This window comes from Chanos chanos, chromosome 1 (genome assembly GCF_902362185.1).
Source record: "Chanos chanos chromosome 1, fChaCha1.1, whole genome shotgun sequence".
Classification (NCBI taxonomy): Eukaryota; Metazoa; Chordata; class Actinopteri; order Gonorynchiformes; family Chanidae; genus Chanos; species Chanos chanos.
Window position 1 is genome coordinate 13,186,599 of NC_044495.1, and position 14,360 is coordinate 13,200,958.

Consider the following 14,360-nt stretch of genomic DNA (forward strand, 5'->3'; position numbering starts at 1 on the left):
ATAGGAAAGTGTTTGAGACAGCGAAACTGGATTTTGCCTGTTCCCATGCTCTAAAATTGTACTGAACTTCAGCGATATTAAGCCAAGGCTTGACTGTGGCAGTTACCATGGAAGCTCAGCTCACATCCTTTACTAATCAATACTGAGATTATGCTGACAGGCCAATACAGAAATGCAAAAAAATAAAATAAAATAAAGTAAAAAACTTCAGTGTCTCAATTAGATCATTAGAAATGTAAAACAGTAGCCCTCCTTTTTTATTTTAAGAGGCATATACTACAGTTCCATTTCTTTTCCCATCAACCACAGAACTTCCTGCTATTTATAAGTACAAGTGATCTCAATTAGGGACCTCCATGAAGGCTAGAGGCGGCAGACAGTCACGGCAGTAGGAGCCAGAGGAAACTGTCTTTACATTTTCCTCTCTCTCTTTCCCAGACAGCCGCGCCATGCCCCGCACAGACGGCATCAAAAACACGTTCTCAGAAAAAAGCCCCCTGCTTTATTGTATGCCGAAAAAACGTAAATGTCACATTTGTGTGCTTTATTAGCGTCATCTAGACTTTTTTCTCCCTCTAAGAGCCTTTGGTTCAGCTTGTGACAATATCAGCTGGATCTGTGAGAGCACTTCTTAAGGCATAATGAGGAACAAACAAATTAAGTAAGAAGAGGGGTTCCAGACACTGTCAGTCCAAGTCAAACACAGACTGATGCAATAGAGGCACAAAACTGCATAAAGTGAGGAATATTTCTCTTTATCATCGTTCTGCATGGTACAAAGCCTGCCAAAGATGGAATGTAATCTCCTCAATTGGAGGCCATTTAGACTCCATCAAAAATGCTTCTCACAGAAAGCTGTAATTAAATGTCTTGCAAAATATAGGACTGCAAAATGGAGCTCTTTCCGGAATTGTGTGTTTACACACTTTTCCTTTCAACAAAGGGGAGTTTGAGGGGATAAGACAAAAAGTGTTTGTAGAGTTTGTCACACAATCTCTTGCTTAAAAATAAATACACAACTTAAATGAATCCAGTTTGGCTGAGACAAATCTAAGGTATTATTTTGAGCTGCTTCACATCACGGAATTCTTAAATGTTTTCAACTTTGAACTGACTGAGGAGAACTTAGACATTTGCCCAAGACCGCAGCGTGGGATTTTGTCATCCAATACAATTTGGATTCTCTTTACCTAATATATTTTGATATTTTATTCTCAAACTCTAAAATTATTGCAGACATATAAAACGTTAGGACTGAATTGGGTTTAAAAAAAGAAAAAAACACGTTATTACGGAAACGAGCGGCACATGGCTTGTCAAAAATAAGTGAACTAAATATTTCTTGTTTTAAACGAAAAGAAGTGATAGTTAATATAAGGCACCATGTGACTCGAGGGTGAAACGTGAAAGAACGCAAAAGAACAATAAGTCTTCATTTACAGTGGGTGAAGTTTATTTCAATTAGCTACAAGTTAGTCATTCTCCCCTGGTTTGCATTACTCTAAGAGAATGTGTTTTGTTCTGTGGAGCTGCATAATGGCGAAGCAGTGCGGGATTAATGAGGAAAACCCAAGGATGAATTTCACTGGGGCTTTCCTAAAACAGAGCTTTTGCGAGTTCAAACCACAAATGCTCCATCAGACCAAGGTTTATGGATTTATGGATATTTAGTTCATGACTCCTCTGTGTATTCCCTTATCCAGTTTTGTAGATTTGGATATCTGCTACACAGTATTTTCATAATATTATCATATCCAAATTCAACTATACTGAAAGTTCTTGCAGAGGAAGCTTTGGGTTGCGATTCGAGTAGACTTGTAAACCGAAGCTGTTCAGTCCAGTGACTATTGCTTTAATAACATTCCTAACAATCTTCAGTAGGCCAAAAGAGGGCAGTGAGGTGGAGGTATCAAAACCTCAAAGGGGCAAAATGTCAATTCCCTCATTACCCCTTAGCTTAGTGTGCTAGGGGTTAATGGGAACTCTGCTGAAGGAGTTCAGATGTATCCTAATAACCAGTAACTTCAAGAGAAGTGTGCGAACTTTTAACCTCAAATGTGGTTCAAATCTGTCTCCCCTTGAGAGAAAACCACTGGCTTCACACTCTCTGATCATTGTAATGACTGTTTCCCCTACTGTATACACTAATAGGACAGTGTGTCTGTACATATATACATATGTGTGTGTGTGTGTGTGTGTGTGTGTGTGTGTGTGTGTGTGTGTGTGTGTGCGCGTGTGCGTGCGAATATGTGCGAATATGTGTATGTGTTTGACAAAAGATGCTAAAAATAAGTTTTTTGTAGATCTATATTATATCTCTCAGAGGCTTCAGACATTTACCCGTTTTCAGAAATTGAAAAAAAAAATAATAATAATACACTTGATATAATTGCCTCAAGGAATGTTAAAGGGTAAATTAAATGTATGTATTGAAAGTGCAAGAGTAGCCCAAATGTGACATGTACTCACATCATACTCTGAAGCTCAGGAATAAAACTGGTGGCTTTTCCGGATCCTCTCCCTGACATTCCGGTGGTGCCAGTCGCCATAGGGCTGGGAGCACTGCTACTCATCTGTTTAACACAAAACACCATGCGTTCATAAAGTAGTCATTCAAGCCGATGAGCTCCCTCAAAGCCAGAGCAATAAGAAAGCCACTTCACAAAGAGAGTGCTTCCTGATGCCTCAACTGAGGAGGGAGGAGGGTAGCACACCACATGTTAAGAGAGCATATTAACTTAACCTGAATGTATGACGAAGAGCTCTACAGCGATGTAGTCACTAGACGTCAGAGAGATTTTACAGCATACGGTGCAATTTAACCTCATTAGTGGAAATGTTACATTCAAGTGGCTATGTTTCATTTATGTCTCAGCATGTGAGGCAAAAATTAAGCAATGGAAAAAAAACTTCTTATAGCAGAAAGTAAATCTGACGATATTTGGAAATAAGTACTGATAAATTTCTGGAAAATTCTGGGATTGGTATATTTAGATAAATCATTCCAGTATTTAGCAGTGAGTCGTTTGAAAATGAAACTCATATTCGGGCAAACTGTTAAATGAATGACGTTTAATGGTTGAATATTTCTACCATCTGGACTCACAACATTAATACTATATGAGACTGGACTTATTTAATTGCACAGACACAGACCATCAAACATAAATCAAGATACTGCTACTGACCCAGTCATTCAACTTACATACAATTTAATTATTTGCATTTTTAAGAAGGAAGCCAATGACAACTAAACATGAGCTCTACGCTCTTTCAAAGAACTACAATTCAATCCTTTTGTCCTTGGCGAAGCCGTTAGCATTCATCACACAGCTATCCATACATTTAGCAGTTAGCCCCCCTCCTGCTTCAGGCTCTGTTTAAGAAAACAAATTAACAGGATGCTGAGATTTATGTGCAAATGGACCCAGTCAGATACAAATGCAGTAAATGTCGCGTGATGAGACATTTACATCTTAGAAGCATAGCACAGGTGAGTTTTCACGCTCCAGTGAATGCATTTGAACACAATGACCCGATGCACAGCTGTAAGCTAAGCCTTCCATTCGGGTGGCCAAAGTATCAGACTACCAAATCAAACAGGTGTATGATGAGCAGTGAAATCAGCCAGAGACCACAGACCTAATAAAGTCATAAGTTTCTTCTTCACAAAACAAAAAGAGCAACCTCTGTTCCCTTTAGATCACTGATGTTCTCAATACATCAAAGAGGAAAGCATGCTATGCTGTTTCCATTCTCAGGTTCATAAAAACAAAATGTTTTCACAAACATAGAAACACAGACATGACCATTTTCTCCTATAAATATGTCTGAACATAAAATTGCAAGTCCTGCTGTTTTCGCCCCTTCTGTTGGATAAAAGCTTTAGCCGTTGCTTTGACTTGTGAGGACAGATGGTCACCATACTAAGCAAAATGAATTCAGATGTGGCAAATGAATCCAGATTACTTCAACATGCACGGGTCTAAAACGGTGCTTGACTGAATGAGTAGAATAAGAAAGCTCATTCTATTTATTACATTTTCCTCTCTGTAATTAAATAGACTTTTATGTAGCGTTGCTTCTACGTTTCTCTTTCGACAGACGCCTAGTTAATTTGCAGATTTAATCTCAGACTGGAACCAAGCATTCAGGAGCTGAGTGAATGTTTTCGTAGCTGCTTAAGCCAAAAAATGTATAATTCATAAACAGATAGATAGATAGACAGACAGACAGACAGACAGACAGACAGACAGATAGCCAGACAGGTTGACTGACAGTAAGAAAGAGAGAGAGAGAGAGAGAGAGAAAGAAAGAAAGAAAGAAAGAAAGAAAGAAAGAAAGAAAGAAAGAAAGAAAGAAAGAAAGAAAGAAAGAACTGCACGTTTCAGCACAGATTTCTAATATCAAATGAATCCATGAGGCTACAGACCTTACCATACTGTTTCAATATATCAGCTATACTTTGCATTAATTACAATTACTCCAATTCAGCAGTCACATAAATTTACAGTCCATCACCATAAGTTTGGGAAATCAGAAACATATTTGGCGTTTGGAACAGCCGAGAGAGGAAATGTAACTTAATAGCGTTTCTTTTTTGAGGCCGTAATGAAGTGGCAAGTACGAGTCAGAGCTATTCAAAGCTTTATTTCACTCCCACATCCTCAGAGAACCACCACACACAGCTCTCCGAGCCTGCCACCACCTCTCCCTTTGCATAAGAAGTGAAATCATGCAAAATCCATTTCCCTCCATCCAAAAGTGTGGATTAAGGGCTCTTGGACATCTATTCAGACAGGAAGTAGGTGGGATAACTCCTAAGTGAAACAAGCAAGGATATTAAAATCTCTCCTGCCCTCTCTGTGCCTCGTTTCCTATAGATTCTCTCAGTAAATTTAGTCAATACGTCAACGCGGTCCCTTTTCAGCTCAAATACACTCACCTCACAGGTAAAATAAAAAGACACTCTGCATTCAGGAGGTGAAAACAAATGTACTGACAACTATCAGTGTTTTTCTCTAGCTCATGGATCAAAAACAGATCAGTGGCCAGTTTACGTAAAAATAGTCCACGAAACACACAAGCAAACAAACAAACACACACACACACACACAATGTATTTTAAACTACTTAAATAGAAGATGTATCACAACATGTTTCTCACTCCAATGGCATTCAGGCAACTAACTCTCTGAATTACTAAACATGTCTTTCATTAAACCGCAAGTATAATCACCCAACATGAAAAATGCATAAAATGAAATCCCTCCATCTAACAAACTCAGACATTAAACATATGTCAAGGATCGTAGGTTACTACTTATATCTCTGTCTTAAACTAACTACGAAAAAAAGGTTTCCTAATTATGCAGACCAGTACAGAACAGTAAACAAAACTCACATTTTCAGTTTATGACGAATGGGTATTCTGTTCACTTGTCCAGAGAGTATGAACTTGTTTTTCAGAGCGGAGCAAACATGTTAGTTTAAAGTGGATGTAAGGTGAGTTTTATTTAAATTGTCTGTAGTTTAAAAATTGTCCATAATTCGGGTATGAAATACTCATGTCAAGCCTCATGTCAAGTTCCATCATGCAGCTACAGTTCAACCTGACATTGTTTCCTCATCGAATATGGATTCTTTAAGGAAGTGCTGGCGGTTAGTGAAAAATAAATGTCCGCAGCATAACAAGGAGTCATTGGGCCTTTACCTCTTTTTGTTAGAAAAATTCTCGTCCTGTTATCATTTGTTCAATGGTCTTAGGTTTACAGAGATACCGTCTTTCTCAAACACTGCAGCACTGGGCGACTGTATTTGACGTCACCAGCTGCCATGTTGCAAAGGTTTATGGGGGTTGTAGTTTTGAGTCATTATATAATGCGAAGACTCTCGTTCACACGAGAACACCTTTTGTAGTTTAAGGTCGCATCCAAAAAGACGAAATCATGTGTGAACGAGCGCCACCCAAAGGGCTTTCCATATTTCATCAAAGTCGTACCAGTGATATTTAAAAAGAAGGATATTTTCCCATTTCATGGCCGAAGAATAGAACAGGCCAAGGCAGATAAAAGTTGCCCAGCTGTAGACTTTATACACAAAACATGAGGATAACAATGGTATGTCTCACTGAAATACTCTTTTGTTTATCGATAAATTGCATAAACTGAAATTGATTAGGTTGTCTTAACTTTGTGAGACTGATAGACAGTTGTCTTATTACATACGTGTGGATCTTGCACAAAGCAATAAGAACAACAGTAGTAGTAGTAGTAGTAGTAGTAGTACCACTACTATAATCATTACCACTGCTACTACCACCCAGGGGCGCCGTAAGTGGGGGACGACTCCAAGGGTCCTGCACTGACAGGGAGCCCTCATAGAACATTAGTAATAGTAGTAGTAGTAGTAGTAGTAGTAGTAGTATATTATATTCTATCATCGGGCCCAAAATTTCTAGCGCGCCCCTGCTACCACCCCAACTGTCATTGTCATCATCACCATTAACAACAACAACAACAATGAAAATAATAATAATAATAATAATAATAATAATAAATAATGCATCACGGGTCAAGTTCTCTTTTTCACTTTACATTTCCAGTCTAAATAAAAGGGAAGTGACTCACTTCTCCTGTTTAACACATTACAAATAACTCAACGTCACAGTTTGGTAAGCCATTTGGAAAACTAGACATTCTGTACGTTCACTTTAGACAGTATGATCTGTATTCGTTTCGAATTCACCATTTCTGCCTCGTTCATATATCGTTCAACAATTATAAGTTTGATTTATACTCTGTGGCGAATGCATGAGTTGTTGTTACTTCTTGCTGTTTATTCTCTGTCCCTCTAAAATTACTTTACCGAAAAATATTTGTATGATGTATGTCAGTAGTTTTCAGTTTAAGGTGCGTATTTGAAGGTGCAGGTTATTAGATGCAGACCGAATAAATTAAGCGTGCGCATAGATCTTGGTTTGCGGGGGAAACTCCAGTCTGTTCAAAAACTGGCACCAATCAAACGAGCTGACAACAATTTTATCAGAACCACAGTCATACTTTCATTTATTTTGATGCAATAAGACGACCGGCCTTACACACCACGTGCTCAAGACTCATCAGCATAATAATCGTCCTGGTTCTGCATATATATAAACCACAAAAACCTGAGCTCGCGAAGTCCCTGCCTCCAAAGACAAACCACACGAGACAAAAAACTGCGGCTTTTCATCTCCTTCATCTTTCTAACCGCAACTTTTGGAATCACCTTTTTAACCCTTGACAAAGAGCGTGATGGTTTTGAACGGAGAAGTTTGAGTCTTGAGGAGATTTCTTGAAAGGATCGGTGTTGTGACACGTAACTTTTTAAAGTTTGAAACATCTGTATTTTGATTGAGGCATCTTTTTTCCTGTCGGGTTTGTGACTCGAGTTGTTCTTTGACAAATGGTGACGATTTGAAGAGCATTTTCAACGTCTCATGGATGCGCAAAGACAAGTAATGGGGACGTTCAAACAGTACTTCTAAATTTCTTCGTCACAGGACAAGTGTTCTAAATTTATAGCTAAATATTATTTGAAGGGGATTATTCACTTTATTTCTCTTGTTTTGACTCTTTTCCCCGCGGAGCGCAAATTCATTTCCAGTTTCAAGACCTGGTTCGCTATAGATCGGTTAAGAGAAGGCAGCAAAACTTTTTTAGGCTTTCCGCAGTACAAGCGACGAGTTTCAACTGTTCGGTGCAGTGAACGTTTTTCAATGGCAGCTTAGTGGACTTTTGAAAGAGACTCATTCAAAGAGACAACTAAGTTGGTCTGAAAGTCTTACCTTTCCTCACATTTGGTGTTGTGATGCGCATTCCAATAGATCCCAGCACAAGCCGGAGGTTCAGTCCGCCGTCCAGTAGTCTACAGCCGGTCCCCGGGAAAATGAACGATGTGAGCTCCGCTACTGCGCAACAAGAGGGGAATTCAACAGTACCAAGACTGCGGCCACACGATAACCGAACGATGGTTGAAATCATCGCGGATCACCCTGCAGAGCTGGTTCGGACTGACAGTCCAAATTTCCTATGCTCCGTTCTGCCATCTCACTGGAGGTGTAACAAAACTTTACCAGTTGCTTTCAAGGTAAGGATAATGCATTATAACTTTTTTTCTTTCTTCGACATAAGTCAGAAGTAGTGTTTTAAGCTTGCGGGTAGGCATTTTGAAAGTGTTCGTGGTATGCAGAACCACAAGGGAATGTTTATGGGGGTTTTGCGTCTAATGCATAATATGTGCTTAATTTTCCACAGACTAACCAGCAATTAGGTTACGAGTTTCTGAAAGTTTTTTATAATGTCAAATTCGTTGATTCCTTATGTCAAATTTATAGTTAATTATGTTTGAACACCTCACCAATATCACACTCTAGATGGGTCAGACTAATAGCTTTAATCCAGGTACAAGCGCAACCGGTGTTTAAAAATAGAAATACCGCTGCGTGCCTCACCGCAATGATGGAAACAACTGAAATCTGAGAAAGCCATGCTATTCATAGCGGCGAACACATACATCTTTGATAATACGCACACGTGTGGCTAAATAATAGAGAAAGGTATTAATTCTGTTGTTAAAATAGTCTTTTTAACAAAATACTTTTTTTCTGATAGAACTCCATGATTCCACTGATCATACTATTTTTAACTGTAATATAATTTAATAGCAAAAGTGAAATTAAACTTCTTAATATGTACTTTCAAATTAATATCAATCATTTGTTATGTATGTTAAATTGTCTTTTAATTGAAGCTTGAAGGTCAATGAAGTGACATGACCACTTCGAGCTCATCTCATATGCTTGTATATGCTCTTTCTCAGCAGAAAATATTGGAGTTAGCATAAAACGTCAAAACCCCTCATTTAATTTTAACTAAAAGAAATATTGACTCGCAGGGAATTTTTTTAAAGGGTCTCCATTATATATTCTAAACGACACGTGATGTGCAAAGGAAATTCATAGGCAGCAATACAGCCATTGCAACATACATGAAGACTCTCCATAAGTAAACCTATGTATTGTTCAGATTCAGTTCCAAAGAAAACACTACGTACTGTGGAAATTGCCTTCATTTCATTCACAGTGTACAGTTTTATATCTTCCAGTTAATGTGAATAGCTGAGATACTCTATTAACGTGGTAGGTAATAGTTTATGACAAAAATACAGTATTTTACACTGTTTACAATGTGAAAAGTTGGAGGAAAGGCCTCAGCGAAGCTGGAGTGATTACGCTGCGCGAAAAATACAACTAACATAGGTGTAATAACTAAAATTGTCGTAATAAAGGGCGTGTATTTAAATTTACTAGCGTAAATCTTAGATTTGTATTCGAATTCTGAATGATGGTGTTTTTCTATTTATCAAACCAAAATGTTTTATTTGGTTGTAACTTAATTCCTGAGATACTGTACAACCCGTACTGTAGCCACCATTTCCACCGTATAATTACTACAAAAATAATTTTCATAAATCTAATCCATATGTTTTAACACTGTAAGGGGGCAACTATTGCCCAAGACAGTACGGTCAAACAGAAATAATCCTCGATAGCTCTCACACATGGCATTACAGTATGTCCATCAATTGTTCAGGTTGTTGCATTAGGAGATGTGCCTGATGGGACGGTTGTCACCGTGATGGCAGGGAATGACGAAAACTACTCTGCGGAGCTCCGGAATGCCTCTGCAGTCATGAAGAACCAAGTCGCTCGTTTTAATGACCTGAGATTCGTCGGCAGGAGCGGACGAGGTCAGCACCATCATTACCTTTCGCTAATTACTCATCACAGTTTGAGTAGCTTGTAAGCAGCAATAGCGCAGTGAATCACGTGGTAGAATAAAACGCAGAACTGCTTGTTTGGAAGGCACGGAATGGGGCGTATTTTTTAAAACTTGTGAGTGAGGTAGATGAAGTACAGAGATACAAAACCACATACTAACAACTAACACACATTATCAGATTTTGCTTGACACGTTATCTTATCGGTTGATGTCCTTTTAATGCTCTCAACCGTCAAGTGTGTTTTCAAACAAATGATTTGTTATGGATCCTTTTTACGCATGTGCATGGGTTAAGTGCCTCTTGAGCGCTTTTACAAACTGGACGGCAAGTTGGACAAGCTAACAAGTGCCACAATAAAGAAATACTGTCAGAATTGTTGCAGCATAAAAAAAGGTGCTTCATATTTTACAGAGGATCCCTTTGGGTATCTCACCATTTAAAGTTAGAAAAAGAGAGTGTAGGTGTGTCCAGGTTTTAAGCATAATTATGAGGAGTTGCGAAGTCTATATATGGCTAACATATATGGCTAAATTCAAAGAACGTAGCCTATTCAAATGACTTCATTTTAAATCCAGGAATGCCATCTGAGTTTCTTTTATGCACAAAGTGGGCCCAGAGTCGCTATCAAGTTTGTGAGCGTAGATGAATGCAGCTTTTGATATGAGAGCAGTTACACCCAAAAAGAAATCCAGTCTTTGTGATCATGATAGAAGACCATGTTCAAAAGCTGGCCTTTGAAGAAGACTCAAAAAGCCGATGTATCAGAGGACCAGGCGGTTTGATGCTAAAGGCAGGATAGACATGGGGCATTCAGTCTAGACATGCCTCCTTATCTCAGCAAAAGGGCCCTAAAAGTAGGCCCTAAAAGCTCTAAAGTGTGTCATAGGGGATCTGTAGACTGACCTCCTGAATACAGTTTAGCAAAAAAAAAAATGCCCTCTGTTTGTATTCTTTGAAATATTCAGTCTAGTACAGTATGATCTGATATGTAATGAAACCAGAGTTTCATGGCACTGATCATGGAATGTAAAACAATAATTACTAAGGTGTTTATATTTCTGTAGGAGCAAAGTAAATACATCAGTCAACTTGGAGTGGACACGGTCATGCAATAAGTGTTTGCTGTAGCAACACTGACAGACATTTAACTTATCTCCAGTTACTGGTCTCAGCACATTCTCTGCACATTGCTTGTCTCCACACACAGCCCTGGCACCCTTAAAGTGTATGTGTGTGTGTGTGTGTGTATGTGTGTGTGTGTGTATGTGTGTGTGTCTCCATGTTATCTCCTCACAGCTGTCACAGAGTAGAGAGTCTTGGCCCACATAGAGATCCACACCTCTGCAGGCTTGGGTTTCTGCTATCTGACATATAAGATCTGTGGAAGGAAGTCGCTTAGGAGATAGTAGAAGCTAAGGAAATCAAATATGGAAAATGATACTGAATGAAACAAGGGAGATTTGAAAAGGATATCAATGAACAAAGTCAAAGTGCACTACAAGTCTCTTTGCTTAATCTGTAGCCCTTCTTGAGTTAGTACATTTTGTTGAAATGCACTAGCTGAAGATGTTAGCTTTCTGGCGGTTGCCCTGGGCTGTGGTATGGTGGGTTTAACACATGATTTATGAGGTAGACTAATTTGGACTCTCAGAATGACACAGATGAGTATTCAGACAAATACTGAAAGTAGAGCAGTCGTCTAGAAATGCTCTTGGGAAAAAAAAACTACAGAGGTATAACTGAGATTCAGAGGCCAACAGTTTTTTACATTAGACTTAACAGTCATTCTGTACCCACAGGAAATGCAGTAGAATACAGAACATGAAAAACAAAGGATCTAGTTCTGAGCCCTGGGGAACACCATAACCAATTTTATTGTATCTTCTTGGCTGGTCATTTTCACAATAAAACCTTCCATTTATTTCCTTGTTTTTTAGCATTGACAGCAACATTGAGTTTTATCAATAAGTTGGAATAGGTAGATAAAACCTGACCAGAGTATTACGCAGTGGGTCTGCTTTTGGTTGCTGTTTTCATTTTTGTCTGGGAAATTTGCCAGATTATATCAAAGAGGGCTTAGAAATTAAAACGAAGAGACAAGTCACAGACACTGAGCTCATGTTTAATTCAAGAAAATTTGAAAATAAAATCCAATTACATGTAAAATGCAGATTATTAGAAGTGTTTTACCTGTTCAACTTTACCTGAGATTAATTCCACATAGATTTTATCAGAGGAACTTGTTTTTACACAGGCCTATAAATATACATATGTTTATATTGTTTTTTTGTTATTAGTCTTGTGACGAAATAGTGTCGTTTTTCAGGTATAGGACTATTAAATACTGGTGCTAGAGTAAAGTACACCACTCATGAGGGGCCCTCTTATCAACATCGTGATAGGGGAGACATGCATCCTGACATAAAAACATAAGAAAAGTTTAGCAGGCTGCTTTATTGAGTCACCCCATTTTTCCGCCCACCTCTTCCTGTGTCTACAGCAGTTTGCTGTTCACAGAATGTGTTATGCCTGACTTCATAGCATATTTCACACATTAGTCTTGCTGCTGAGTCTGTCTTTTTTTTTTTTTTTAACTCTCAGAATTTCCTGTGCATTGGTGACGATTTCAAACAGACAATGTCATCTTATTCTTTCTCTTGTTTGGTCACATGAACGACCATTTAGTGTCCATTTAGCAGGCCTGACAAACAAAAGGAGGAGCTGTCCAATCCGGTTTGCATCAGAGACTAGAGTGCAAGAGTTTTTTGGGGGTTTTTTTGGAACTCTTTTTAGTTGTTGGGAATAATTTTACCATTGTTTTGCTTGAGTGAAAGGTGAGAAGACATTGCTCGTGGATTTAAAGCCATACTAGAAGGGAGAGGAGTCACCTCTTGGGCATTTGTCTTCTCGCTCCACCCCCTGAATGTTACACTGTCAGGCCATTGGCAGGAAGGCAGCCTGGGTAGTTCCATGCCAGACAATACACACATTCTAATGCATGCACTGACACATTCACACACATACACATGCACACATGCAATAACCCATATATGCACAAACTGACACAATGACCCAAAGCAACCCATTACTGACACACTCAGATCCACACACATATGCAAACACAAACACATACATACTCACACTGGTGCACTCACACATACATATATACGCATGCACACACACACTCATGCAATGACAAACACCCACACGAATAGCATGGTATCACATACTTTACCGTTTGTGCTTGTGTTGTTTTGATATGATCTGTTTCTTTCAGAGTTCAACATGGAACGCTCTGTAGCTTAGTCACCCATTTATGAGATGTCACCTTTGCCTACTGAATTTTAAATAGAGGTTCATGTGCACACAGAGCTCGAATAATTACAATGTGTTAACTGTACGAGTGTCATTTTTTCGGCTTTTAATCACCATTGTCTATTGTTGGACTGTCTTTCATATCTATTAACTCCTAGGGCAGTTGAAATCCCACAGTCAGCAGCATCCCCAGCAGAGAAAATGCAAATGGGTGGCAAAAACTCAATGTGGGACATTGTGCAGAGGACTAATGGGTTGTGAACCTTTTTTTGTGTCTTTGCAGGAAAAAGCTTCACACTGACAATCACAGTATTCACAAACCCACCCCAAGTGGCTACTTACCACCGAGCCATAAAGGTCACCGTGGATGGGCCACGAGAGCCAAGAAGTGAGTACCCCCTCTCCCAAATATGAACCATCATGTGATAATGATTAACAAAGTACAAAGATGTGCATGTGTCTTAACCCGTTCCAGTGAAACGAATGATGCTGTCTGACTGTGTGTCACACGTACTGGCATAGCTCCCTTCGTATCTCAGACCAGAGGTGGACTGAGGGGGCTTCAAGTTGCCATTCGGGTCTAGAGAGATGATGGATGACTGGATGGATGCATGGATTGTGTTAGGGTACTGTTTTAAAAAAATGGATTCAGCATGGCTGAATTCACAAAGCTGCCCTTTGTGCTGCATTCTCTGTGCACGGCAAATACAAACACATGCCCTCAAGCCACTCGCCTTGTGAAAATGTTTTGTGGATCAGGGTTTTGTGTCTGTCCCCATCAACGTGTGCTAGGGTGTGACTGCCATGCCAACTCCACTGACCCCTGCTCTGAAGTGATCTCTTCAGCACACCTACAGGTTTTGTTAGCACTTCTCCAAGCATGATAATTGCACTTCATCTGAAGTATCTGAATGGACTCACTGTCTTAATTTATATTAATACTTACTTGTCTGAGATACCCACTTTCAGACAAGTCCACCAAAGCAAAATGCTTAACTGAAAATGTATTCACCTGATTTGAACCTCTGGGAATTTATCAACATTGAAATAGCAAAGTTTAAAGGCAACTCTCTGCAGCTGTAATTTTGCTGCATTTGCTGCTAACATTGGAAGTCAGCAAATATCCCCTCTCTGAGAAATGTAATCTAGCCATCCTTTAATTATAAAAAAGTTGTCTTCATGAACATTAGTGCCTGGACTTGCAGAGACAGAGGGGCTCC

At 39.1% G+C, this 14,360-nt stretch overlaps 2 protein-coding genes across 4 annotated transcripts in view; one reads left to right on the forward strand and one right to left on the reverse strand.

The window, feature by feature from the left end:
- supt3h (SPT3 homolog, SAGA and STAGA complex component) overlaps positions 1 to 2,546 on the reverse strand; it is a 72,535-nt gene extending 69,989 nt beyond the window's left edge. Inside the window, exon 1 of the mRNA XM_030768244.1 lies at positions 2,470 to 2,546. Within this exon, the coding sequence (XP_030624104.1) occupies positions 2,470 to 2,528 (59 nt within the window). The 5' untranslated portion in view covers positions 2,529 to 2,546. The remainder of the gene's footprint in view (positions 1 to 2,469) is intronic.
- runx2a (RUNX family transcription factor 2a) overlaps positions 1 to 14,360 on the forward strand; it is a 39,434-nt gene that overhangs the window by 11,352 nt on the left and 13,722 nt on the right. For 2 of the 3 annotated variants that reach the window (XM_030768215.1, XM_030768222.1), the window contains exons 2-4: positions 7,868 to 8,130; positions 9,636 to 9,792; positions 13,424 to 13,528. In XM_030768215.1, coding sequence (XP_030624075.1) covers positions 7,868 to 8,130; positions 9,636 to 9,792; positions 13,424 to 13,528 — 525 coding nt within the window. Of the gene's footprint in view, positions 1 to 7,851; positions 8,131 to 9,635; positions 9,793 to 13,423; positions 13,529 to 14,360 lie in introns of those variants that run through there. The other variant, XM_030768231.1, reaches the window with a different exon arrangement.